Source organism: Mustela erminea, chromosome X (assembly GCF_009829155.1).
Source record: "Mustela erminea isolate mMusErm1 chromosome X, mMusErm1.Pri, whole genome shotgun sequence".
NCBI lineage: Eukaryota > Metazoa > Chordata > Mammalia > Carnivora > Mustelidae > Mustela > Mustela erminea.
In genome coordinates this window covers 72,584,753-72,612,748 of record NC_045635.1, presented here as the reverse complement: position 1 = coordinate 72,612,748, position 27,996 = coordinate 72,584,753, and the positions used below count along the sequence as shown (strand labels likewise).

General features: G+C 37.5%; 1 protein-coding gene and 1 pseudogene across 1 annotated transcript in view; both read left to right on the top strand.

The window, feature by feature from the left end:
- The window catches only part of CHM (CHM Rab escort protein), a 230,505-nt gene that overhangs the window by 130,636 nt on the left and 71,873 nt on the right, over window positions 1-27,996 (top strand). The window contains 3 exon segments of the mRNA XM_032330373.1: window positions 6,805-6,882; window positions 22,710-22,814; window positions 25,301-25,364. Of these exon segments, the coding sequence (XP_032186264.1) occupies window positions 6,805-6,882; window positions 22,710-22,814; window positions 25,301-25,364 (247 nt within the window).
- Window positions 193-2,661, top strand: LOC116582702 (annotated as a pseudogene).

Here is a 27,996-nt window from a genome sequence, read left to right as displayed (position 1 = left end):
ATTTATTTATTTGACAGAGAGAGATCACAAGTAGGCAGAGAGGCAGGCAGAGAGAGAGAGAGGAGGAAACAGGCTCCCTGCTGAGCAGAGAGCCCGATGCGGGACTCGATCCCAGGACCCTGAGATCATGACCTGAGCCGAAGGCAGCAGCTTAACCCACTGAGCCACCCAGGCGCCCTATAAATTACTTCTTAAAATGTGAATTGCAGAGTATTCATAATTTGCTAGGTACTCTAAAGATGAGTATTCCCATGGTTATTCCTACTGTAAGTTTATGTTCTATCCAAAATGACGTGCATATAATCCATTTCATATGTACAAAGAATAAACATGTACTTTTTATGAGACAAAATGTATAGAAATTGAGAATTTATGGTATTTTTTATAATAATCTTTGCAATTTGTCAAGAGTTAGAACAACTCAGAGAGTAACTTTGACCATCTGACTTCATGTTGCTTTCCTTTGCAATGCCAAGAAAAGATGGTATGGACAGTGAGGCAGTTTGTATGATAGTTAACAGAGAATCTGCTGGATCCATATTGCCTGAGTTTCCACTCAGCCATACCATCTACTAAATGACCTTGAGTAAGTCACTTGACCTCTCTGCCTTAGTTTCCAAATTTGTGAAACTCTGCCTGTAGGATGCAATCTGTTAATACATGTAAAGCTCCTGGCATGTAGTAAGTACTTAGTGCTAGCTGTGATGATCATTTGTATTATTATTGGCAGTTTGCCCCAAAGACCTGTGTGTAAGCAATTGTTATTTCCCCACTTCTCTTGTAATTCCCTGCTTCTTATTTAAAAGTCTGCTGTTTGAGTTTTAAATGCTGCTCTCAAATATGCTTGCTATTCTGCTTCTTACCTATGTTTACTCAGTAACTCATTGCCACCAAATATCCCTCTCTCAACCAAAATTGTTTTTCATCAATCTCATTTTACTTGGCACTTTTTTTCAAGCTAACTGAACATGAGTTCTCTCCTTGGTGAGTCACAGATAGAAACTACAACAGGTGAGTGGTCACACAAAAGAAACTATTTGCAGCAAGTAAGGAGATGGTGGGGAATAACTTCTAAAGCCATGACTCCTCGAGCAAGGGTAAATGGGTACCTTTTATTTTAGGGTTCAGATGAATATTTAGATAGGAAAGACTTGTCATCCTCTGTAGAGGCAAGCATAGGTTGCTCCTTAGGGAAATATGCCTATACACACATTGTATGTTATGTAAATGAGACTTCTGCTCCTCTCTGGGCAGAGATTTTAGTATTATAATGAGATAAAGGTACTGTCAGTCATTCTAGATGTCAATCCTTGGTCTATCTGTGCAGGTGCAAGTCAGGGTCGGGGTTTGCACTAAAACTGGTCTGGACTGGCTGGATGTCTTGTAAGGGCAGTGGCTATGGCTTGAAGGGTAGTTTTGGTTTCTGTTTGCCTGAGTATGAGACAAGCTGGCAGGAAGAGCTTAAGGAATAATGTGGGACAAAGGTTGGTGAGTGCAAGTAGATGGGCAGTAAAGGTCAGTTCTTATATTCTAGCTGATGACAAAACCACTGGCTTTTGTCACTTGGGCATAAGCTATGTGAGAAAAACACAGATGTGAGAGAAAACAAATGCCACCATTGTGAGCAACACATATTTTCCCTAAGGACATGACTGGAATGGGAAAAAAAAAAAGCCAGTGAGAGGGAGCATGAAAAACATATATATATATATGCAGATGTACACTTTTGCAGTTGTGTAAATTTATGGTAGATATCAAGTAATTCTTTCCAAGTGCACAAAATACAACCTGTTCTTGTTTAAAACTAAGAGGAAATTTGATGAATTCTGACAGTGTCTGGTCATTGGACTTCTTCCTTTATAACATCCACACAATTGGTGCACTCACTTCCCCAAGATAATGGCCGCAAAGGACAGTTGTGGCTTAAGAGAAATGGCCAAAGGGAATGGACAGCAGCTCCACCTAGGGATGCCTGAGGCTGTGTTTGTGGAAGATGTAGATTCTTCATGAAACAGCAAAGGAATGAGACTGCAAATACAGTACTAAAGAGGCTGGATGAACAGTACCAGAAGTATATTTATGAACTCAACCTTGCTCCAAAGAAAAGGAGGCTAAAGGGTTAGATTTCTGAAATTAAGCACACTTTAGGAATTCTAAAATAGATGCAGAAGAAAAAAGAGTCCAGCAGTTCACTGGAGACCAGATTCTTACAGATAACCTGTATTGCAAAACTTTAGTTCTTCCTACTGGTAAAGCGTGTCTATGGTTGGGGGCTAATGTAATGCTTGAATATGATAATGATGAGGCTCAGGCATTGTTGGACAAGAATTTATCGACTGCCATAAAGAATCTTGATTTTCTTGAGGAAGACCTTGACTTTTTTCGAGATCAGTTTACTACCACAGAAGTCAGTATGGCCAAAGTTTATAATTGGGATGTAAAAAGAAGAAACAAAGATGATTCTGCCAAGACCAAAGAAGCATAATGCTGGCAAATAAAAATGTGGTTCTATGGTGACTAACATAACACAATAAAAAAAATGTGGTTCAGTTTTCCAATCATGTTATTTTCAATACCTCAAAGCTTATCACTTTGTCAGTCTTTAGGTTGACATGACTTTGACCGAATTTCTTAATCGCAAGAACAATAATGAAAATTTTAAAAAAGATAATTACCATTTTATAAAAACAAAATTAGTTTCAAATATTTTATGAAATTACCCATATTTTCATTTTTTTATTTCCAAAAAGTAAATGCTACTTTCATCATTTTTTTGGTTTGTCATTAAAAAAAGTCTTAGCTGAGGAGTGCCTGGGTGGCTCAGTGGGTTAAAGCCTCTGCCTTCAGCTCAGGTCATGATCTCAGGGTCCTGGGATTGAGCCCCGCATCAGGTTCTCTGCTCAGCAGGGAGCCTGCTTTTCCCCCACTCCTCCGTCTGCTTCTCTGCCTATTTGTGATCTCTCTCTCTCTGTCAAACGAATAATAAGTAAAATCTTTTTAAAAAAAAAGGTCTTAGCTGAAATAGCTGAGATATGCTGTGGAAGCTGAATTCTGGACACTTCTTTATTGGCTGATGCTACTCCCACTTGATGTGGTTAAACCAGTGTAGAGGTAGGTAAAACACTAGTTTAAATATTTCCAAACTTGTTTTCTTTAGTACATATGGGGTTTTATCACTTTCTGTTGCTGTTAAGTAAACGGGTTTTCATGAAATACTGCTTAGCCAATAACTATTATAATCTGTACTTTTCAAGAAATGGTAATTTGCCTTCCTAAACAGTAAGAGGGCTATTGAGACTGTTTTTTCTTACCCCATAGATGTGCATAGTGTCTTTGCAATGCCAACAAAAGGGAGATCTTGGCTAACATGAAATAACAAAATTCTTTAGCCAAAATTCTTGGCTATGGTAATTTTGTATTTCTTAGCAGTTCTCCAAAGCAGCTGAACAAGAATGTTAAGATAAATATAAATCTGCAGTAGTTGAAAGGATTTGTGAGCTTTTTTATTCATGCTAAAACCTCATAGGAAGAGTAGGAAAATCCCTGTGGAAAGCCTTTGGTATGGTGACTAGCACTGGGTGATACAGATTCTGATAAAAACACAAATGTATTATTCCATCTCCATGTAGTACAGTATATACTCATACAATGTTTTGTACTTGCATTTCATGATATTAAAGCATTGAAGTTAAAAATAACATTCATACAAACCAATCCTAAACATTCTTTACTTTCTTGTGTTTCTTCTATGTAGTATATGTCCACTATTAGTTAAATTGTGTTGAAAACCAGGTAATTTGTTGATGGCTTACTAAAATAAATGGTTATAGATGCCTCTATTGCATTATATACTTAAATTCATTTTTCAGAGGACTCATTTACCCTAAAACTTAATAGCAATTAATTTTCAAATGAAGGGATTCTTAATATTATATACTAAAGTAGCAATGTATTTCATAGTGTAATTGATAATGAAAGGAGGTCTTTGTAAAAAAATGCATTTAATTTAAGTGGATTTCTCATGCTTTTGATAATACCATAATAGTTGATGGCATAATATTTTATGATTTTTTAACTGTATACAACTTCTGATCCTGAACTTTATCCCCTTGGTTTTCTTGGAATGTGGGAAAATATTTAAAAATTGTTTTTTCCCTGATGAGGGGATTGATGTGTATGTGTGCATGTGTGCGTGTGTGTGTGTGTGTATAAAAACATGGATCAGTATGACTGAAATGAAAAACTCTAAAGGTCAGTTGGTTACAGCTCATCTATAGCTGCTTACAAGGAAGTTGGAAACACTGATGCTGCTACTCATGTAACAAAGATATCCCCAGGCAAATGAGAATGCTGATTGTGTGATTCACATTTTTAACTTCGTTGTCCATTTTGGGACCTTAACCTGATTTAGCCTATTTATTTTTAGTCGGCCAGTAATATTTCATGTGAATGTGGCCTCTTTCAGTATCAGCAGGAAATTTATGGTGAAGGTTGGGCTGATTATCTCAGTCATATCAAGATTACTATATTGGTACTCCCCTACCAACAACAACAGGGGTTAGAATACCACCTGGGAAATATATCTAAACAGTCTAATAGATGATTTTTTTTTCTAACCCTCTGTAGGATCTGTCCAGTGCAGTGTCTCAAATAGTACCAGGTATACCAGAACAATTAATAAATGTCATTCTATAACTTGGTATGTGACTGGTGAACAAGATTAGCAAGAAGGGAGAATATCTTGTAGCAGATGCCCTGGGTAAAATTTGCAGTCTAAGGGTTTTGAGCACATGAAGTTTTGCTTGCTTGCTCTAATGTACCATTTCTTATATTCTAAATTTCTCAATGGAAAAAAAAACCTAATTTCTGTTTCATTCTATACCAGAGTGAATTATTACCTAACCCCTATCCTAACTGCCTTGGTTATATTCAGTCAAATGAGTAAAATTAAGAAAGATAATAGGAGTATTATGCCATACTTAGTGAATGTTACTTATCTCTACCATTTATATTTTTCATTATAATCTGGTTATGAAATATTTCAAGAACACTCCAGAAAGTACACAATAATGTAAAGGTCACCATGTAACCATTCAGAGTTTTGTCAAATCTTAACATTTTGCCATATTTTCTCTCAATATATTTTTTAAGAAACTTCCAGTGTAACTTTTACTCCTCCTCTTTCCAGAGATAAAACTAGCCTGAATTTGGTGTTTATAATTCCCTTAAATGTTTCTGCACTTTTCCTACATATATATGTATCCATCAATTATATATAGTAGTGTTTTGCATATGAAGTTTTGAAACTTTCTATAAATAATATCACTCAATATATTCTTTCCCAATTTGCCATTATCACTCAATTTTTATGTTTTTGCCATTTCTCCATGTTGATAGATGGGGATGTAGTTCATTCATTTAAATTGCTTATGGTATTCCATTATACAATGTGAAAGGTTAACCCAACTGTGCAATGAAAGGGTACAGTCCCCACAAAAATGCCCATACCTCAGCTGCCCCACCCCATTTGTTGTGTCTGTTAATCCTCACTTCATGTGTTGTATAATTTTAGATTATGAACATATCATAAGGGATTTTATATTATAAACATATCATAAGGGGATTCTATCTGTGGTGCTTTCATGTGGCCTTATATCACTCCATAAAGTTTTAGCAATTGCTTCCACCAAGTCTCCAGAGGTACTACTGACCCAGAGCCACTTTTCCTTCATGGTGTTTTATTGGTTAAGGGTTTCTTGGATCATGTAGTGTAATTTCAAACTCCCAACCTTGTGAGGACAGACCACTGGTTATAAATATAGAGTTATATTCCTCTATCCAGGGCTTTGGATAAAACAATTTTTGTTTTGTCTCTCTCTTGTGGTTAAGTGTGTTTCCTGCGCACCCCCTCCTTCATCTTTTCACTGAAGTGTAATCCTTTAAGGATCCAGACATGATGAGAGAATATCTCATTTTCTATTCCCTGCCTTATTGGATCCTAAGGACTCTCCTGTCCCCATGTAAGCATTAAAACCCAACCAAGCCTTTAGGTTCATGAAATAGGCAAACTCCTTAGAACTTCCGCAGCATTAACTCATGTGCTTACTGCTCTAGTTTTCAGTTCCCAGTGTAGTTTTTGTTTACTTTTATGATAAGCAAAATCTTTAGGGGTCTCCCGGAATCTTCCCTACTTGTTTCCTTCTTAAGACTTCTCTGTGGTCACTTTTTTCTTTTAGGTTTAGTTGTTTTATTTTATTTATTTATTTTACAGGGAGAGAGAGAGAGCGCACGCGCCATTAGTGGGGGGAAGGGCAGAGGGAGAGGAGAGAGAATATCAAGCAGACTTCCTGTTGAGCACAGAGCCTGACCCCGGGTTCAATCCCAAACCATGAGATCATGACCTGAGCCAAAATCAGGAGTCTGATGCTTAACCAACTATGCCACCCAGGCACCCTTCTGTGGTCGTTTCCTTTGGGGGTTGCAGACATTACCTCTTGAGGCTATTTGTAGCCTATGTGTCTTAGGTGGTTTGGGGGGAATAGCTGAGCTCCGTTTGGGGATACTTTTGGCTTGATCATAATTCTTGGCTTGCACATTGTATTATTAATTCTGATATCTCTTGCTGCATCAAAATATTACTAATCTTGTGAGGGATTCTTAATACCATGACAAAGAAAATAATAAGTTATCAAAGTTCTTTTTGTGTAAGATCACTTATTAAATAGAAGATACTTCAAAGAAAATAATGCTACCTTAATTTTCAGTTCAAGAATCCTAATTCACACTTTCCTATTCTCTTCCTAGGATGTGTGCAGTGTTTGGTGGAATCTATTGTCTTCGTCATTCAGTACAGTGCCTTGTTGTGGACAAAGAATCCAGAAAGTAAGGATGATATAAGTTACGTTCCTATAGTTGCACCCTAAGCACATGTGAAAAATGCTAAAGTCAATTTAAAAAAAAATGATTCTTCAAAAATCCTCCTTCATACCAATATCATATCAACCTTGATTAAAAGTAATTTGTATGTAGATCCTCCAGAACAAAAAGTGAGTTCAGGATATAGAAACTAAATTAATTTCCCTGCAATATAACTATAGCTCCTGATTATCCGAGCTTGGAAGACAAATCATTTCAGCTGCCTGGGGGTAGGTGGTGAGTGATGTTAGTTTTCCTTGTGGCCTTACCTCCTGTAATTGATTTTTATCAGGTGACAACAAAGCCCTCTGTTATTGAATTTTTAAAATGGAGCTTACCTAAAGACTCATCAGATTAATCTCTGCTGATAATGCTTGTCATTCCAAAGAGAAAACACTTTAATGATTTTTTAGGTAGATTGTTATAATAAACTATGCTACCCTGTTAGCTGAGGATAAATTCTTATGCAATTATATTAGGCCTGCAGACTGGTTTAGGATTGAAATAAGAATGTACCTTCTTTTAAAAAATGCCAAGCATTATCTATTTATGTCTGTATTTTTATATGTCAATTGTATTTTTCTAGGATTTATTATTTAGTTACTCATAGAATGATCTAAATGGCATAATTTCTTATAGACTAATTATAACACCTAGAGTTGGAGAAAAATTCAGGTCTAGAACATGTAATATTCAGGCAGTGAACCTGACTCAGAAAGTAATTCTCTAGTATAAGATAATACAGACATGCAGTTTAAAGACTTATAAAGTCCTTTTAGCACCTTAATACAAATGTACCACATAAGTGAAAAATGATAATGTATAGTGAAAAATCTATCTTTGAGGGCCCAGGATATTCATATACTGGGGTCATGAATAACTCTATGGAGGTTCATGAAGGCATTACTGTTTTTAAGCCTCTTAGAGTCATTTTCCTTATACATTCATTTTGATGCATGAGTGTGTTCCCATAATGGAAAGCCAGATAGTGAATTGTTTATTTGGTGTTTATTTCCTTACATCCTTTTTACCCTTTTTTGGGCCCAATTCCAGTTCTCTTTATAACACTTAGTGACATGAATAATTTACATGGCTCATGTTTCTTTTTTGAAAAATGGATACATTAGTATAGTAATAGCATCTGTTCAACCAAAGCTTACCTTTACCTTAACTTTGTTGTAGTTTTTATTATCAGCTCTGAAGAGAGGAAGTCGTCTTTATGATCCTCTACAGATTTCAGTTGCACCAAGTAGCTGGGGGCTAAGGATCTAAAGACTAAACATTGGTAGTTTTCAAATTTTAATGTGCCTAAATAATCACCAGGTAAACTTGTTCTGTTTTTGTTTTTGTTTTTGAGGGAGATTTCTGTGCCTCACCCTCAGAGAGTGAATTTGGATAATGTGGTTAGACTAGAGTCAGGGAACTTGCAGTTTTGAGGAACACCCCCAAATGAATCTGATGTAGGTTCTTCATAGATGACATTATGAAATACTGATCTGTAATGTAAAGTTCAGGATTTGGCCAGTATTGTAAGATAGACTGGGAGCTTTAGATCTTAATTCATTCTAGGCCCTTATGAAGATGATCCTTCCAAATCTGTTGGAGTCAAATATGAATTTTATTCATTTTTTTTGTTTTTTGTTATTTTCATTAAGCTATAAGTGGTTTTTCTTTTTATTTTCCCCAAGTTTTTATTTAAATTCCATCTAGTTAACATAAAGTACAGTATTAGTTTCAGGATTAGAATTTTGTGATTCATCACATACAGTACCCAGTGCTCATCACAAGTGGCCTTCTTAATAGCCATCACCTATTTAACCCATCCCATCTCCCCTCTAATAACCATCAGTTTGTTCTCTATAGTTGATCTGTTTCTTGGTTTGTCTCTCTTTTGTTCCCGCCTGTGTTCATTTGTCTTGTTTCTAAAATTCCACGTATGGATGAAATCATATGGTATGGTTTTTTTTAAGATTTTATTTATTTATTTCACAGACAGAGATCACAAGTAGGCAGAGAGGCAGGCAGAGAGAGAGGGGGAAGCAGGCTCCCCGCCGAGCAGAGAGCCTGATGTGGGGCTTGATCCCAGGACACTGGGATCATGACCTGAGCGAAGGCAGAGGCTTTAACCCACTGAGCCACCCAGGCACCCCATGGTGTTTGTCTTTATCTGACGGACTTATTTCCCTTATAATAGTCTCTAGCTCCATCCATGACATTACCAATGGCAAGATTTCATTCTTTTTGATGGCTGAGTAATATTCTATGGTATATATATGTACCACATCCTCTTCATTCATTAGTTGATGGACACTTGGGCTCTTTCCATAAATTGGTTGTCCTTGATAATTCCATTGTAAACATTAGGGTTCCTGTATCCATTTGAATTTCTTTCCTATGTGTAGATACATAGTAGTGCAATTGCTGGGTCTTAGGGTAGTTCGATTTTTAACTTTGTGAGGAACCCACATACTACTTTGTAGGGTGGCTGCACCAGTTTGCATTTCCAAAAACAGTGTAAAAAGGTTCCTCGTCACATCCTCACCAACAGCTCTTGTTTCCTATATTGTTAATTTTAGTCATTCTGACAGGTAATACCTCATTGTGGTTTTGATTTGTATTTCCCTAAATCAAAAGCTTCTGCACAGTAAAGGAAACAGTCAAAAAAACAAAGAGGCAACCCACAGAATGATTTGTATTTCCCTAATGATGAGTGAGTGATGTTGAGCATCTTTCTGTATCTCTTGGCCATCTGTGTGTCTTCTTTGTAAACATGTCTATTTCTGTCTTCCCATGTTTTAACAGAATTATTTTTTTTAGGTTGTTGAATTTGATAAGGTCTTTAAAAATTTTGAATACTAATCCTTCCTCAGATATGTCATTTGCAAATATCTTCTCCCATTCTGAAGGTTGCCTTTTAGTTTTCTTGATTGTCTCCTTTGCTGTGCAGAAGCTTTTTATTTTGAGGAAGTCTCAGTAGTTTATTTTTGCTTTTGTTTCCCTTGCCTCAGGAGACATCTAATAAGCAGTTGCTGTAGCCAGTGTCAAGGAGGTTACTGCCTCTGTTCTTCTCCAGGTTTTAGTGGTTTCCTGTCTCACAATTAGGTCTTTAATCCATTTTGAATTTATTTTTCTGTATGTTGTAAGAAAATGGTCCAGTTTCATTCTTTTGTATACTGCTATTCAGTTTCCCCAGTACCATTTGTTAAAGATACTGTCTTTTTTCCATTGGATATTCGCTCCTGCCTTGTTGAAGATTAGTTGACCATATATTTAGGTATCCGGGGTCTTTTGTAGTTCCAATACAAATTTGAAGATTCTTTGTTGTAACTCTGTGAAAAATACTCTTGGTATGTTTATAGGGACTGCAGTAAATGTGTAGATTGCTTTAGATGATACAGATATTTTAACATCTATATTTGTTCTTCCAATCCATGAGCATGGAATGTTTTTCCATGTCTTTGTGTTATCTTCATTTGCTCTCATAAATGTTGCATAGTTTTCAGAGTACAGATCTTTTACCTCTTTGGTTATGTTTATTCCTAGATATCTGTGGTTTTTGGTGATATTGTAAATCAGATTAATTCCTTGATTTCACTTTCTGCTGCTTCATAATTGGTGTATAGAAGTGCAACAGATTTCTTTTTGTTGATTTTCTATCCTGTGACTTTACTGAATTTGTGTATTATTTCTAACAATATTTTGGTGGAGTCTTTGGGTTTTCTATGTATATAGTATCATGTCATCTGCAAATAGTGAAAATTTGACTTCCTTCTTGCTTATTTGGATGGCTTTTATTTCTTTTTGCTGTCTGCTGAGACTGAGACTTCCAGTATTCTCTTGAATAACAGTGATGAGAGTGGACATCCCTGTCTTGTCCCTGACCATAGAGAAAAAACTGTTTTCCCCATTCAGGAAGGTATTAGCTGTGGGTTTTTCATATATGGTCTTTATTATGTTGAAGTATGTTCCCTCCATCCTTACTTTTTTGAGGGTTTTTAGCATTCATTAAATGCTTCTTCTGCAACTATTGAAAAGATTCTTACCTTTTTTTAAATGTGGTGTATCATGTTGATTGATTAACAAATATTGAACTATCCTTGCAGCACAGGAATTAATCCCACTTGATCATAGTGAATGATTCTTTTAATGTACTGTTGGATTCGATTTGCTAGTATTTTGTTGAGAATTGTTTTTCAATCTATGTTCATTGGGGATATTGGCTGATAGCTTTCTTTATTAGTGGAGTCTTAGTCTGGTATTGGAATCAGTGTAATGCCAGCTTTATAGAATAAATTTGAAAGTTTTCTTTCTATTTCTAGTTCCTGGAATGATTTGAGAAGAATAAATACTAAATCTCTTTTAAGTGTTTGGTAGAATTCCACTGGGAAGCCATCTGGCCCTGGACTTTCGTTTATTGGGAGATTTTTGATTACCGACTCAGTTTCTTTGCTGGTTATTGGACCACTCAAGTTTTCTCTTTTTCTCTTTTCAGTTTTGATAGTTTATATATTTTTAGCAATTTATCTGTTTCTTCCAGGGTGTCCAGTTAGTGGCTGTATAGTTTTTCATAATATTCTCTTATAATTATTTACATTTCTGTGGTGTCAGTTTCTACTTTCCCTTTCTCATTTGTGATTTTATTTCTTAGGGTGCTTTCTCTTTTCTCTTTGATAAGTCTGACTGGGTTTTATCAATTTTTTTTTCAAAGAACCAGCTCCTGGTTTCATTTATCTGTTCTATTGTGTGTTGGGGGGGGTTGTTTTTTGTTTTTGTTTTTTTTAGTTTCCTTATTTATTTCTGCTCTAATCTTTAGTACCTTCTCATCTTCTGATGACTTTATTTAGGCTTCATGTATTGTTCTTTTTGTAGCTCCATTAAGGGTAAGGTTGGGTTATTTGAGATTTTTCTTGCTTCTTGAGGTTGGTCTGTATTGCTGTACATTTCGCTCTTGTGACTCCTTGGCTGCACTCCAAGGGTTTGGACCATTATGTTTTCATTTTCATTTGTTTCTATTTTTTTTTTAATTTCTTCTTTGATTTCCTGTTTGACCCATTCAACCTTTAGTACCCTGTTGTTTAGCCTCCATGTATATGTGGTCTTTCCAAATGTTTTCTTATGGTTGACTTCAATTTTCATAGTGTTATTTTCGGAATTATGCATGGTATGTTACCTGGTATGTGATCTGTTCTGGAGAATGTCCCATGTGCATGCAAAAATTCCTGTTTTAGGATGAAATGTTCCGAATATATCTGTTAAGTCCATTGGGTCCAGTGTGTCATTGAAAGCCACTGTTCCCTTCTTGATTTTCTGCTTAGATGGTCTTTCCACTGCTGTGAGTGGGCTGTTGAAGTTCCCAACTATTATTGTGTTATTATCAGTAAGTTCCTTTATGTTTGTCATTAGTTGTTTTATATAGTTGGGTGCTCAGCTGGGGGTGTAAATATTTACCATTGTTAGATCTTCTTATTGGATAGTGCCCTTTATTATGATATAGTACCCTCTTTCATGTCTTATTAAAATCTTTGGATTAAAGTTTATTTGTCTGGTATAAATATTGCTGCTCTGGCTTTCTTTTTCCATTTGCATGATAAATGTTTCTGCATCCCCTCACTTTCAGTTTGCCTGTGTCCTTTAGGTATAAAATGAGTCTCTTGTAGGCAGCATATAGATGTGTCTTAGTCATTAATCCAGTCTGACACCTTGTATCTTCTGATTTGAGCATTTGGTCCATTTACATTCAGAGTAATTATTGGTAGATAAGAATTTAGTGCCATTTTTTAAAGATTTTATTTATTTGACAGAGAGCAAGACAGTGAGAGAGGGAACACAAGCAGGGTTAGTGGGAGAGGGAGAAGCAGGCCTCCCACTGAGCAGGGAACACCGTCCGAGGCTCCATCACAGGACCCTGGGATTATGACCTGAGCCGAAGGCAGACATAGCTTACCAACTGACCCACTTAGGTACCCTATTTTCAAGAATCTTGGTCTGGGGAGGGAAATTGTGCCAGCCAGCTCCTTTATCGTCAGAGTGGGATCTCAGTGCTTATTGCTCTCAGGGAACCACTTTCAGAAGAGCGAATGATCTCCCCTCATGTATCCCAAGCATTTTTCAGATCACTGTTTCCACACTGTCTCAGGGTTGCTTGCTTGCCTGTAGCTGTGCAGGGCACTTTGGACTCTTTCCCAGACAAGCATGCAGACTTTTATTTTATTTTATTTATTTTTAAAATCAATTAATTAACATACGGTGTATTATTAGTTTCAGAAGTAGAGTTTAGTGATTCATCAGTTGCGTATAGCACTCTGTTTTCATTACCTCAAGTGCCCTCCTTACTGCTCATCACGTAGTTACCCTATCTCCCCACCCACCAACCTTCAGTTTGTTTCCTGTAGTCAAGAGTCTCTTATGGTTTGTCTTCCTCTCTGATTTCCTCTTATTTTATTTTTCCTTCCCTCCCCCTCTGTTCATCTGTTTTGTTTCTTAAATTCCACATATGAGTGAAATCGTATGGTATTTGTCTTTGACTGACTTATTTCACTTAGCATAACACCCTCTAGTTCCATCCACGTCATTGCAAATGGCAAGATTTCATTCTTTTGATGGCTGAGTAATAATCTACTGTATATACCACCTGTTCTTTTTCTGTTCATCTGTCAGTGGACATCTGGGTTCTTTCCATATTTTGGCTTTTGTGGACATTAAGCATGCAGACTTTTAAGACCCCAAACTTTAGGGAATTGTTGCAGCAGGAACCTGTTCTGGTCTTTTGGAGGAGGGTTTTGCAGTGTTGGGAGGCCTGCAGGTTTGACTGAGAAGGTCAGTTGTACAGATGCTGGTGGGTGGTGGAGGGAAATGGTGACTGCAGGCTACACACACACGCCTACCCACCCACCCAGCTCCCACTGCCCACCACCCAGCTCCCACTGCCCACCACCCACCACCCACTGCCCCCATCCTGGGAGAGGGGAGAGGTGTCCCTGTGAATGCCGCCTTTCACACAGGTGCTACCAGAAGAGAGAACACTCTCTTCCCTTGGGCCTTAGGTGATCCTCAGCAAGATCTCTGGTGTCAGGTTGTTTACCTGTCATCTCTCTAGGATTAGGGCTTTGCCATCAGGGCTCTTATCACAGCCAATCCGAAGTCCTCTTAAACTGCAGTCTTTCAGCCCAGCTGATTGCAAAAATTCAACAAAAATCAGCCCCTCTAATTTTCCCAGCCAGTGGCTTTGGGAAAGTGTTCTCCTCATGAATTTCTCTGTGTGCTTGTTTCTTTTCTCTCACCTTTCTGTGCAACCACATCCCTCCACAGCACCCATGATCCATGTCTCCCCCAAACCACATCTCTGCACTTACTACCATTCTGGATGTTGTGGAGTTTGTTCTCTCAGTCCTCAAGTCAATTTATTATGCATTTAGAATGATTTGATAGTTATCTAGTTATGTTCCACGGAAGAAAGAAGCCTGGGTTCCTTCTGCTAAGTCTCAGTCAAGCTCCTCTCCAGAATTTTAAATAGCAGACATACTGCTACTTATTTAACATTTTCTGTCTTCATGGAAAGACCTCAGACATAACAATTATTGCCCAGTAACTCCTAAAGCATGCATGGTCAGGTAGCCCTTGAATGAGAGAAGACCTGGAACTCCATCACTGCTGTGAATGACAGTTAGTAGGTCACTTTTCTCTGGGCCAGTTCCTTTATCTGTAAGATGACTTTGATAGACTGCCCAGTAATCATTGACTTTTGTCCCATATATAATGTGCTTTGACTGCATTAATAAAAGTACTTAGAAAGTAGTTAGATTTTCCTTAACATTTATAAAGTATCCTGACATGATTTATAAGCTTGAATGTAGGCCATTCTTACATATTAAGTAATCTTCAGCCCTAGTGAGAAATTTAAAAAAAACTTATGGATATAAATAGCAAAATGTCTACTTAGACTATCATATTATTATTTTATTAGACCTCCAGTTTTCCAATGAATATTTTTTTTGTCCATCTTGGTTAAGATACAGCCATTTTGGATTCTGGTTATGAGTCTCTTACCTGAACTTTTATTCCAAGCCATTATTATTTACTTCCTTAGGAATAGAATAGTTTTTAAATTTGACCTGTGTTTGTAGTATTCATGATCTCTCCATTATTTTCACGATAGTGTATTGCTTAAGTGATCTTTAAAAGTTTTATTTAAGAGACCACCAATACCTAAAAATTATAAATTCATACCTTCACTGATAATTACAAAATTTATAATAATTTTTTGCCCTTTTAATAAAAATCCCTTTCTTTCAAGTCAAACAGTCTCTATAAATATCTAAAGCTAGCATTGACTAAAGTTGATTTAGGCTAATTTATCTTTCCCAAACACTACTTTCATGTTCAAAATCAAATACTTAAAAGAGCTACCAGTAATAGTGTTGAAGGATTATGGGGTTCTTGTCTCACAGAGTTGAAGAATGAATCTCATGGACCCAAATGGGTGAAGTGAAGTGGAAGTTAATTAAGTGAAGGTGAGAGCAGAAAGGGAAGAAAACTCTTTAGAGTGAGAGGGGACCTGAATGGGTTGCTGCTGAGGGCTTTCAGTGGCAGTCTTTTATTGAGAACTGACTAGGAAGCTTGTTTCCTTGAGATTCTTGTGCCATCTTGATTTGTTCCCTTACCTCTTGTTCGCTCTGTCTCAGCATCTCCACCTGCCTGGAAGAGTTGCAGAGCTGAGTCAGGGGCCTCCTGCCTATACCTTAACCCCTTCCCTATTTATGAGATAGGACCTGTGGACAGAAAGAGCTATATGGAGATTGTGAGGAGAGACTGTATATTTTTAATTAGTGGGAATTAGGGATAGCACAAGTCTCAGAGGAATCTGAGGGACCTTGAGGGGCTAGCTGCTGCCAAGATAAGTTTACTTTTAAACATTAAGGCACTAAGGCAGCCATGAGTTCATTGAGGAAGGTAACACTCTGCATCTTTCAGATACCTATCAGTGGGCTGCAAGCTATAAGGAGATTTTCATTTATGCTGCATTTCTTTTGCCTTTGCTTCCCATATCAATAGGAGTTATTTTGTCAGGGCTTGAGTATGAAGTGAGGGATAATTTTTTGAGGCAAAAATCTTGGACTTATATTTAGACATATCCAGTATACATTTCTTTTTAAACTTTCCAGTTGACTTAAACAATTGTTTATTCTAAGTGTATTTAGAATATTAATAAAGAAATGGGCAAAAATTTGCATTTGTCTCCTTATGGTCTTAGGTTGCCTCTCTGTTCCTGTTTTTCTGTGTGGAACACTTGGCATCCCCTTTGGTATAGCTAAGAACTACTCATGATTGAGTTCTAAGATCTGAGTTTATTTCCTGATTCTGCCAACTAGATCAGAACCCTCTGCTGGCCCCCTGATCCCCCTTGTATGATTGTAAGTTCCATGTAAGAAAATGTCTGGAAGCAAAACAAGTTCGTATCACTCATACTGAGTGCCTATGTGTTAAATGAATGAATGAATCTTTAAAAACTGATGATGGGACACCTGGGTGGCTCAGTGTGTTAAGCCTCTGCCTTCAGCTCAGGTCATGATCTCAGGGTCCCGGGATTGAGCCCCAAATCAGGCTCTCTGCTCAGCAGGGAGCTTGCTTCCCACCCTCCCTGCTGCTCTGCCTACTTGTGATCTCTCTCTCTCTCTATCAAATAAATAAAATCTTTAAGGAAAAAAAAACGGATTTTTTTTTCACCATCCATTGAGTAAAGCTATAGAAGCATAAATGCTCATAGCACTGAATTCAGTGTGGTGATTACACATGAAAGTATTGTACAAACTTTGAAAGAAGAAATATGGAATATTAACCATACTTATTTTCAGATAGGTCTTATTTTTCATTTTGGTTTAGTTTGCCTTTGACTGTGCTTTCTTTGCTATACTGTTCATTGGCTCTGCTTTTCAATTTTCAGAGGACATAGATATCAGCAAGTCTTTTTTATATATACCCTGTCACTAAATTCTAATACTGAACCCCTCTGTTGACTGTTTCTAGAAACATTGAATGCTCTTGTTGAGCAGCTTTCTTTTTCTTTGCAGCTGTGCTGAGTGTAAAACTCCTATAAAGTAGATTTGGCCATTTAGAAGTACAGTATTTGATACGGGGGTAGAGTATGGATGATCTTGGACTAGATACGTCTGTAACCAGTAGTCTGAATCTAATTACTTCAGCTACTGTTCTTTTGTACTTCAGCTGTCTCACTTACTAGAATTCTTGATGTGAGTATTTCTTGGAGGTATCTTTTTTTCTGATGTCAGAAATAACTATACCTTTTCCAGATACTTGGAAGTTAATAATGAATATAGTATGTTAGAGCATGTGGGGTGACTGATCTTACTTCCATTAGTTATTGTAGGAAAATTGCCGAAGTTCTGATTTTAACATGTCTCATTTTGGTAGTGATAATATTCTATACATTTAACCTCCACCAACCTCCAACTCCATGCTAGTTGCCATGGGAATAATGAGATGAATAAAACATGGACCTTGCCTTTATGTACAAAGAGAGCAGTAAACAGTGTGGCCCCTCAAGTCAGATAGACCTGGGTCTATATCTTGGCTTCCCCACTTACTAACTGAATGAACTTTGAAAGTTCACTGTGCTCCAGTTTCTGTATAAAGTGGTACATGACAGTAACTACTTTATTTGGTTATTATGATTATTAACAGATAATGCAGGTAGGACCATTTGTTACACACAGTAAGAGCGCAATACATGTTAACTAGTTACAGTTGTTAATGTAATTGGATACTTTGGAATCCTGTGGAGGAGATATATCCTGAAGATCCTTCTGTGCCCAAGCTAAGGACTTTGGACTGTAGTCAGTGGTGGTTTTCTGTGCCCCATGCACTAGGAATATAGCCGAGAACAAGACAATAGTGGTCTTTGTTTGAGTGGAGCTTGGAGTCTACTGGGGAATTTTAAAGAAAAAATAAATTAATGAGATAATTACACATTGAGATCTTTTCACTACGCAGATCTAGTCTCTGTCCCTCCCTGTGTAAAAAGCTTCAGTGCCTTTATATCACTTCCAAATAAAGTGTAAGACCCTTTTACATGACCTGTGAGGCTCTGGGATCTGGCCTCTGCCTGCCTTTCTAAGCTCATCTCTCTTCCCTCCCTGCTTCTATTTTGTTGTCATTTAACAAAGAACTGTGTGTGGTTCCCTGTACTTTTCTTACTTGCCTCTGTACCCCTGCAAATGCTGCCCTTCTGCCTGAAATGTTCTTACTTGCTTAACTAGTTTACATCCTTTAGAAGCAGCTAATGTTATCACTTTCTCTGAGGAACATTCCTTGATACTCCACCTCCCCCCACCCAAGCTTAGTTAGATGTACTCTCATGATGTCCTGTCCTCATTTCTTATCCCTGAACTTGGGTATTATCTTACAATTGCCTGTGTGAATCTTCATTATATTGGGAGCTCCCTAAGGATAAGATATTTTTATTCTTATATCTTAGAACTGTGCTTGGCACATGATTGTTATGCCATCATTTACATCAAACAAATGAGCTACTGACTTGCTAGCAGTCCATTATCTTATTAGACTAAGCACAAGTCTAAGGCAGTATGGTAGAGATGAAGAGAAGAATCTAGTTTCAAGAAGTCTTTATAAGGTAGAATCAAAATTGAGTAGTAGATTAGATATGGGAAGAAAGTTTCTAAGCTAGGGAACCTAACTGTTGGTCATCTCATTACATGAGATAGGTATTCCAAGGGTGGAAGTGACTCCAAGTGAGGAGTCATGATGAACTCAGTTTGGGGTATGCTAGTTTTTTTTTTTTAATATTTTATTTATTCATTTGAGACAGAGACAGAGAAAGAGAGAGAGAGAGAGAGAGAGAATGAGCAGGGGGAGAGGCGGAGGGAGAGGGAGAAGCGGACTACTCACTGAGCAGAGGCCCGGTGTGGGGTTTGATCCCAGGACCCAGAGATCATGACCTGAGCCAAAGGCAGTAGCTTAACCATCTGAGCCACCCAGGTGCCCCAGGAGTATGCTAGGTTTAAAAGTGTTTAGAGTCTATCCAGAAAGAAATAGATAAGATACGGTTAAAAATATGGATACAAGGTGAAAAAAAATATGGATACAGAGTTTGGGATTGGTCAGAACACAGAACCACAGATTTAGAGTTATCTGTTAATGGTATTTGAAACTATTGGGGTGGATTTTTACCCAAGAAAATGATAAGCATTTTGGAATGGTTTTATTGAAGAGGTGACATTTGAACTGTTTTAGAAAGCATGTAAGGGCATCATGAATAGAAGAAATTATTTTATTTCCTTCAAAGATTGGGGATCTTCTAATTTTCTTGATTAGTGTATTTTTTCTTTTATTATTTCATGTGATTTCTGCATTTCTTATCATACCGCTGGGATATTCTGAAAATCATAGAGATTGGATACCTGTTATAATGTTATATTTCTCTTCTGGGCCAAATTTCAGATAAAAGAGTTTTCATCTTGCTGAGCATTTTTTTCCCTGCCATTTTGCTGTATATGTCCTCATGTCACTGAACCAAGAATTGAGTAACTGTTGTGATTTTTGATTTAGAAAACTCAGCTCTAGAAATGTTCTGTCTGGCCTCAGTGATTCTTATGATTGGCCTGGTCCTTTTGTCTCTGTAATTGAGAACTCCTATCCTGTTCCTCCTCAGTTTATTATTTATGAGGCTCAGCAAAGCCCTTCACTAAATCCAGCATGCTGTTAATCTTCAACGGCTTCCTCAGTTTTATGTGGAAGGGTATTTTAATGTCTCTGGCAGTACTGTTTTCATTTTGCTCTTTTACATCACTTAAGTGTCATCTAATTTTTTATATTAATCTTTATAATACAAAGTGTAAGTCTGGGTCCCAAATTAATATTCCTTTCTTCATTGTTCTCCTGATTATGCCTAATATATGACAGTAAGCCACGTATTGGGGGGTTGGGAAACAAATCTTATTCCTTACTTAAACATGCTTTGGTTTGAATAGTCTTGCTCAGGCCTGGAGCCTTAGTACTTCAGAGTTGAGACTCTCAGGTGAGTTGTGTTACCATCATCTACCAGATTGGCCATCTGTGACCACCACATCAATTTCTGCAGAAATCACCTTTTTTTTTTTTTTTGTAGCAATAGTTCTTGACTTTTCTCTACCCAGCACAGCCTAAAACTATAACAGTAGTAGTGGCATGCTCGACAGTGATTCTTTTCTGGGATTTGGGAGTTTATCAGAATCTCCAGGGGTACTTATAATTTGAAAAAGTCCCCCAGGTGTGATTCTGATTTGCTCCCTCTTCCTCCTCCTCCTCCTCCTGCTCTGAGAATCATTGTTTCATCTAGAAGCTTCAGCATAAATAGACACATTTACTGTTCTATTGACCTTGCATAGTTGAACTCCCTAATCCTTGTGCATCCTTACCTCCCTTTTGAGTGGTACCAGTATTTCTTTCTAGTACCATAGCTTCTGAAACCAATTTCTACCAGTCACCAAGCTACCACCGAAGCAGCCCTGTTAGTGTTTGGAAGCCTACAAAACAAGAAGGTATCCACTAGCTTGAGGGCCAGGTTTAATGGTGTGGTTTATTTAACTAGGAGTTCTTTGCAAAGACTTAGACTGGAGTCCAGGATTTATAGTAACACCACTCCCCCAGCCCCATCAATTTTATTCCAACATTTTATGATGAAAATTTTCAAATCTACAGCAATGTTAAGAGAATTTCAGTATGAGAATTTGTATATCTACAACCTAGATTCTACAACGAACATCTTCATATATTACTTACTTAATCATGTATTTACCCAGATATTTATTTCTCTTTCCGTCTGTTCACCTTTCTTAAGAATTTCGTAGTAAATTCCAAATATCAGTACAATTTCCCCTAAATATCTTGGCATGCCTATCATTAAGAGTTTAATATTTATTTATAGCCTTTTTTTTGTTGTAAAATTTACATACAGTGAAGTGCCCAAATTTTAAGTGCTCAGTAGCTGAGTTTTGATAAATGATAAATCTGAATAACCCAAATCCCTATCAAGATATAGATTATATTATAACACCCTCTTTTTTTCTGCCCAGATTATTCCCTCTTGACTTCTATAGTTTCTGACTTAAAGGTAAGAAAAAGGCTTTGTCAGTACTTCCAGGAAAAATAGGGATCAGTGTTTAATGATGTATCAGCAGCTTTCTCTTCTCCATTGCCAAAAGTGCCTTGTGTTTTAAATTGTATGTGAATGTATTAAAACAGGATACTGAGTAAGTAACTTACTGTTTCAGTTTTTAAATAATAATTTTGGAAAATACTGTATTAGGTATAAATACCTTTTATCTATTTAGTTAACTATTTTATAAGGCAAACCTCTAGTTCAATGAAATAGAAGGGCATATGCAATAGAAACATAACTGAGAAAGACAAAGGAACTGGAGGGGAGATGGGAAAAAAATCACATAAATAATAATGTAATATAACATGTATTAATATGTGACTGGTTAAAATATGTATTATGTATATCTAACATCATGAGATATCACAGTCTGTACTGACAACAGTGGCCAGTCATTTATTCAAGAATAAACACATATTAGGAATTACACATTACACATTACATTAGAAAATACACATTAAATTCCTCTTATTGTTGGTCTTGGGTGTTCATTATTTTATTTTTAATGCTTTTATGCCTGGTAAATATCTCTTATTTGCCTTATTTTTAGAGTGCTATAGCATATTTTAATTTATATCAATATATTTAAAATATTATATAAATTTGAAATTATTTGCTTGCATATTATGAGGAGTAACATACAAATGTATTTCTAATAAAATAATTCTGATCTCAAGAGGAGAAGCTGTAACAAAAGTAAGCTGTGATATTTTTCATGACAAAAAGATATGGCAAACATGCAGCCATTTGCATACCATTTCTGAAATACTGCATACTGGCTTTGTCAGTGCTGGTAAGTCCATTTCAAGGATGTTGCCCTTAGTCCATTAGTTTGGATAATGAGCCCTATAAAGTACATTTATAACTTGTGGCTCTGTAAAGAGATGGATTCTAATTTTCATCCTTTTATCTAGACACATTGAAAGAAGGTCAATGGGGGCGGGTTCCATATAATTCATTGTCCTAACACATATCACATGACAGAGACCTGATAGTGTCCATGCATAAGTGTTTTCCCTATTTAGAAATAGCACTTGAAAGAAATATTTTTGTGATCATCCTTTGAAGTAAAGTAGAAACTTATTAAAAGAAGCTTTATCCCTCCTTTTTTATTCATTTAAAACATTATCACATGTGTGACCAGATGGCTATTCTTGAACAAAAGAGAAAGCAACACTTAACAAAAATAAAAAGGCTTTAGTGACTTTTACAGACTGTGATGATATAACAAGATACTTAATCAACTTTACTCTCCTTTTCTTAGATCTTTTAAGGGGAAAAAATCCTGTTTTCTAAACAAAAGAAATGCGTCTATGTTCCTAAACATTAGAAAGCTTTTGCTTATACTGTAATACTTATACTAACTTAATTCTTATTAATGGTATTCAAAATAAATATTTAAATTCTATGCTTATAGCTTAAAGATTTCAAGGTAGCAAAAAGAATATATACTCTATAATTTAGTGTCAGTTTTATGTCAAAATGTGAAATCGTATACTGTTTTGAAGTTTGTCTTCCAAGAAATTGGTTTCAGATTCAGAATTATAGATGACTATGTTTATTTTTCAGTTGTGTAATCATTAATGAGAAATTTTTTCTGCTATGTTTTTCTTCTTTGTAGATGTAAAGCAATCATAGATCAGTTTGGTCAGAGAATAATCTCTAAGCATTTCCTTGTGGAGGACAGTTATTTTTCTGAGAACACATGCTCACATGTACAATACCGGTAAGTCAACCCTCCACTGTCCAAGGAAAGGTGAAACATTGGAAAATTTATCTGTGTGATTATATTGACACTTCTGTATGACTGTGTTCTTCAAGTTAGTTGCAAATGTGTACTAAACCAAAGACATATTCAATATCTAAAAGATATATATACATATATATCCAGAGTCTGGTTGTAGGGGAGGCATCTAATTTTGACTCCATTGCATCTGCTGGGGTTGGTCTGCAGGTCACATATCCGCCTTTCCTTTTTTTTTCCCCAAGATTTTATTTATTTGAGAGAGCAAGAGAAAGCATGTGCACGCACACACACAAGCAGGAAGAGGGGCAGAAGGAGAGGGAGAAGCAGACTCCCTGCTGAGCAAGGAGCCCCATGCAAGATCATGACCTAAGGAGAAGGCAGACTCTTTTTTTTGTATTTTCATTTTTTTAATTAACATACAATGTATTATTTGTTTGAGGAGTACATGTCTGTGATTCATCAGTCTTACACAGTTCACAGTGCCCACCATAGCATATACCCTCCCCAAAGTCCCATCACCCAGCCACCCCATCCCTCCCACCCCTCTTAACTCCAGCAACCCTCAGTTTGTTTCCTAAGATTAACAGTCTCTTTTGGTTTGTCTCCCTCTCTGGTTTTGTCTTGTTTCATCTTTTCCTCTCTTCCCCTATGATCCTCTGTCTTGTTTCTCAAATTCCACATATTAGTGAGATCATGTAATTGTCTTTCTCTGATTGGCTTTGCTTAGCATAATACCCTCTAGTTCAATCCATGTCATTGCAAATGGCAAGATTTCATTTTTTTTTTTTTATGGTTTTTATCCTTTCTCTCTCTTTTTTTTTTTTTTTTATTTCCAGCATAACAGTATTCATTATTTTTGCACCACACCCCGTGCTCCATGCAATCCGTGCCCTCTATAATACCCACCACCTGGTACCCCAACCTCCCACCCCCCGTCCCTTCAAAACCCTCAGATTGTTTTTCAGAGTCCATAGTCTCTCATGGTTCACCTCCCCTTCCAATTTCCCCCAACTCCCTTCTCCATTCTAAGTCCCCATGTCCTCCATGCTATTTGTTATGCTCCACAAGGAAGTGAAGCCATCAAAAGAAATGAAATCTTGCCATTTGCGACAACATGGATGGAACTAGAGCGTATCATGCTTAGCAAAATAAGTCAAGCAGAGAAAGACAACTATCATATGATCTCCCTGATATGAGGAAGTGGTGATGCAACATGGGGGCTTAAGTGGGTAGGAGAAGAATAAATGAAACAAGATGGGATTGGGAGGGAGACAAACCATAAGTGACTTTTAATCTCACAAAACAAACTGAGGGTTGCTGGGGGGAGGGGGTTTGGGAGAAGGGGGTGGGATTATGGACATTGGGGAGGGTATGTGCTTTGGTGAGTGCTGTGAAGTGTGTAAACCTGGTGATTCACAGACCTGTACCCCTGGGGATAGAGTATTATGCCTCCATCAGAAAGGATGAATACCCAACTTTTGTAGCAACATGGACGGGACTGGAAGAGAGTATGCTGAGTGAAATAAGTCAAGCAGAGAGAGTCAATTATCATATGGTTTCACTTCCTTGTGGAGCATAAGATTTCATTTTTTGATGGCTGCATAGTATTCTATTTTATACACACACACACATATATATACATACACACATATATATACCACATCTTCTTTATCCATTCATCTGTTGACGGATATCTAGTCTCTTTCCATAGTTTGGCTATTGTGGACATTACTGCTGTAAACATTCAGGTGCAGATGCCTCTTCATATCACTACATTTGTATCTTTTGTATCTTTGAGGTAAATACCCAGTAGTGCAATTGCTGGGTCATAGGGTAGCTCTGTTTTCAGTTTTTTGGGGAACCTTCATGCTGTTTTCCAGAGTGGCTGCACCAGCTTGCATTCCCACCAACAGTGTAGGAGGGTTTCCCTTTCTCTGAATCCTCACCAACATCTATTGTTTCCTGACTTGTTAATTTTAGCCATTCTAAATGGTGTGAGGTGGTATCTCATTGAGGTTTTGATTTGTATTTCCCTGATGCTGAGTGATATTGAGCACTTTCTCATGTGTCTGCTGGCCATTTGGATGTCTTCTTTGTAGAAATGTCTGTTCATATCTTCTGCCCATTTCTTGATTGGATTATGTGTTTTTTGGGTGTTGAGTTTGATAAGTTCTTTATAGATTTTGGATAGTAACCCTTTATCTGATATGTCATTTGCACATATCTTCTCCCATTATGTTGGTTGTCTTTTGGTTTTGTTGACTAGACTCTTAGCTACCCAGATGCCCTCACAATATCCTCCCTTCAATAAGCCAAGAAAAGATTAAAGCAGAGCTTGGCTTGGCTTGATGAGGCAACACTTTTATCATGACTTAAATCTTTGAAATATACCTTCTTATAGTTATATAACTATAAATGAAACTTACCTGTGGAAAATCACTGATTAACTGTTTTGTGCATTACAGGCAGATCTCCAGGTCAGTCCTGATTACAGATAGATCTGTACTAAAAACGGATTCAGATCAACAGGTAATTTTAGTCCTGTATTTTTTAATAAATGTTGCTAACCTAATCTACATGGTATTATGTATAAATTAATATTGGTGAAATAAAATTATTAAACTGTATGCGCTAATGCATTTAATGCAATTTTTAAAAAATTTTATTTATTTATTTGACAGAGATCACAAGTAGGCAGAGAGGCAGGCAGAGAGAGATGGGGAGGCAGGCTCCCCACTGAGCAGAGAGCCCAATGTGGGGCTCGATCCCAGGACCTTGGGATCGTGAACTGAGCTGAAGGCAGAGGCTCAACCCACTGAGCCACCCAGGCACCCCTTAATGCATTTTTTAAAAAATACATAATGTCAATTCTGTAATAATCTTGGCTTCTTAAGTATTTCCTTCCAGCAGGACAAATACATTTTTTTTAATTTATTTTTATTTCCAGCATAACAGTATTCATTATTTTTGCACCACACCCCGTGCTCCATGCAATCCGTGCCCTCTATAATACCCACCACCTGGTACCCCAACCTCCCACCCCCCGTCCCTTCAAAACCCTCAGATTGTTTTTCAGAGTCCATAGTCTCTCATGGTTCACCTCCCCTTCCAATTTCCCCCAACTCCCTTCTCCACTCTAAGTCCCCATGTCCTCCATGCTATTTGTTATGCTCCACAAATAAGTGAAACCATATGATAGTTGACTCTCTCTGCTTGACTTATTACGCCTCCATCAGAAAGGATGAATACCCAACTTTTGTAGCATCATGGACGGGACTGGAAGAGATTATGCTGAGTGAAATAAGTCAAGCAGAGAGAGTCAAATACATTTTTTATAATATTTTTATTCTATGAAAGTTGGACTAAATCCTAGTTTTTGACAGCTATTCTGTGAAGTTGAAAATACATTGTTTTGGGAAGAAAAAGAGAATCCCCAGAGATTACATTTAAAACTCTTAGATGGGGGCACCTGGGTGGCTCCGTGGGTTAAAGCCTCTGTCTTCGGCATAGATCATGATCCCAGGGTCCTGGGATCGAGCCCCGCATTGGGCTCTCTGCTCAGTGGGGAGCCTGCTTCCTCCTCTCTCTCTCTGCCTGCCTCTCTGCCTACTTGTGATCTGTCTGTCAAATAAATAAATTTTAAAAAAAATCTTTAAAACTCTTAGAGGAAAAGGCTTTATGGTAACCAACCCTAGAATAGTGGTGGTAAGCTCACCATTAGGCCTGGTGTGAATGAGTACCAGCATACATTGCTGGTTCTGTTTCCTCATCACCATTGTTCCTTTCAGTACCCTCTTCTTTTCCTTACTGACAATTCTATAGGAATGTCTTTATACCTATGGTTTTTCCTCAGTCTGAATTCTTAAAAGAAGTAGACCAACCCCCTTCTCCTAATCGTATTACACAGTAACTGATAAAATCAGCTTACTTAGTATGACTCTGAGACCTTTTCTATATGCTACTGCTAAAAATAGGTTCCAAAAATTCCTTAAGTTAGAAGATTTTTGGTATATAAAACAAATGTTTGCTATACATATGAGCATAAATAATTCGCTTTAATCATTCAGTAAACAATGAATGTCTTTTACATGCCATCCAGTGTGCTGATGTCTGAAGACAGTGCTAACCATGATATCATCTCTGCCCTCATAGCTTGCAGTCTGGAAGATACAGATATAGATAGATAAATAATAGCTATAGTTAAGCATGGCAGGTGTGAGCAAGGACTGGTACAGCAGCTATTGTGGTGCTCATCGCACTGTCCTGTAGTTGCCAGTTAACTTGTCTGTGTATTCCAATAAACTCTAAGCCTTGTGAGTGTGTTCAGGAATGACAGGGAGGCATTAAAGTGAGGAGAAAATATTAAGACAGTTCTGTAGAAGCGGAACTGTGAAGAGTAGGACAGAGGAAGTGATTGCTGAAGAGAGATGTGGAAGTGAATAGGGCTTTTCTTGAAAAGATACTGTGTATATTTCAGCTGATGCAGTGGAGCTAGTAGAGAGGTAAGGAAAGGCTGAAGATACAAAGAGAAAAGGAAGACAATTAACGCAGCAAGGTCCAGGTAAAGGCTGGAGAGGTTGGGATTCAGAGAACAGGTAAAAAGCATTGCCCTTAGATGGGATGTAAGACACCTTGAAATAAGAGGGTGAATGTGGGACTGTTTGTAGGTCTGGGAGTTCCCATCTGATAGGATACATTTACTCTCTTTTTTTTAAGTTTTAATTTATTTGAGAGTGAGCAAGAGAGAGAAAAGGAGCAGGGTTGGGGGGGGCAGAGAGAGAAGGGGAAGCAGACTCCCTGCTGAGCTGGGAGTCTGGCTCAGGGCTCAATCCCGGGATACCAGGATTAGGACCCAAGTCAAGGGCAGCCACTTAACCAACTGAGCCAACCTGGCACCCCTCCATTTACTCTTCAAATTACAAAGTGAGGTTATCTCCTGAGAATGAGCACATTAAGAGTGCTTAACAAGTCAAAGCTCAAGGAAGGGTATATATAGTAATAACCGTGAAGAGTTGGAGAGTGACCTGTCTCATGGTCAAATGGCTGGCTGCACAGCATTAATGGCCCAGTTGAGTCTGGAGGTTATGGGTATACAGTGGCATTAATCTGGCCCTATTCTTTCAGCTTTTCCATTCTCACCTCACCCAGTCTACTCACTGAC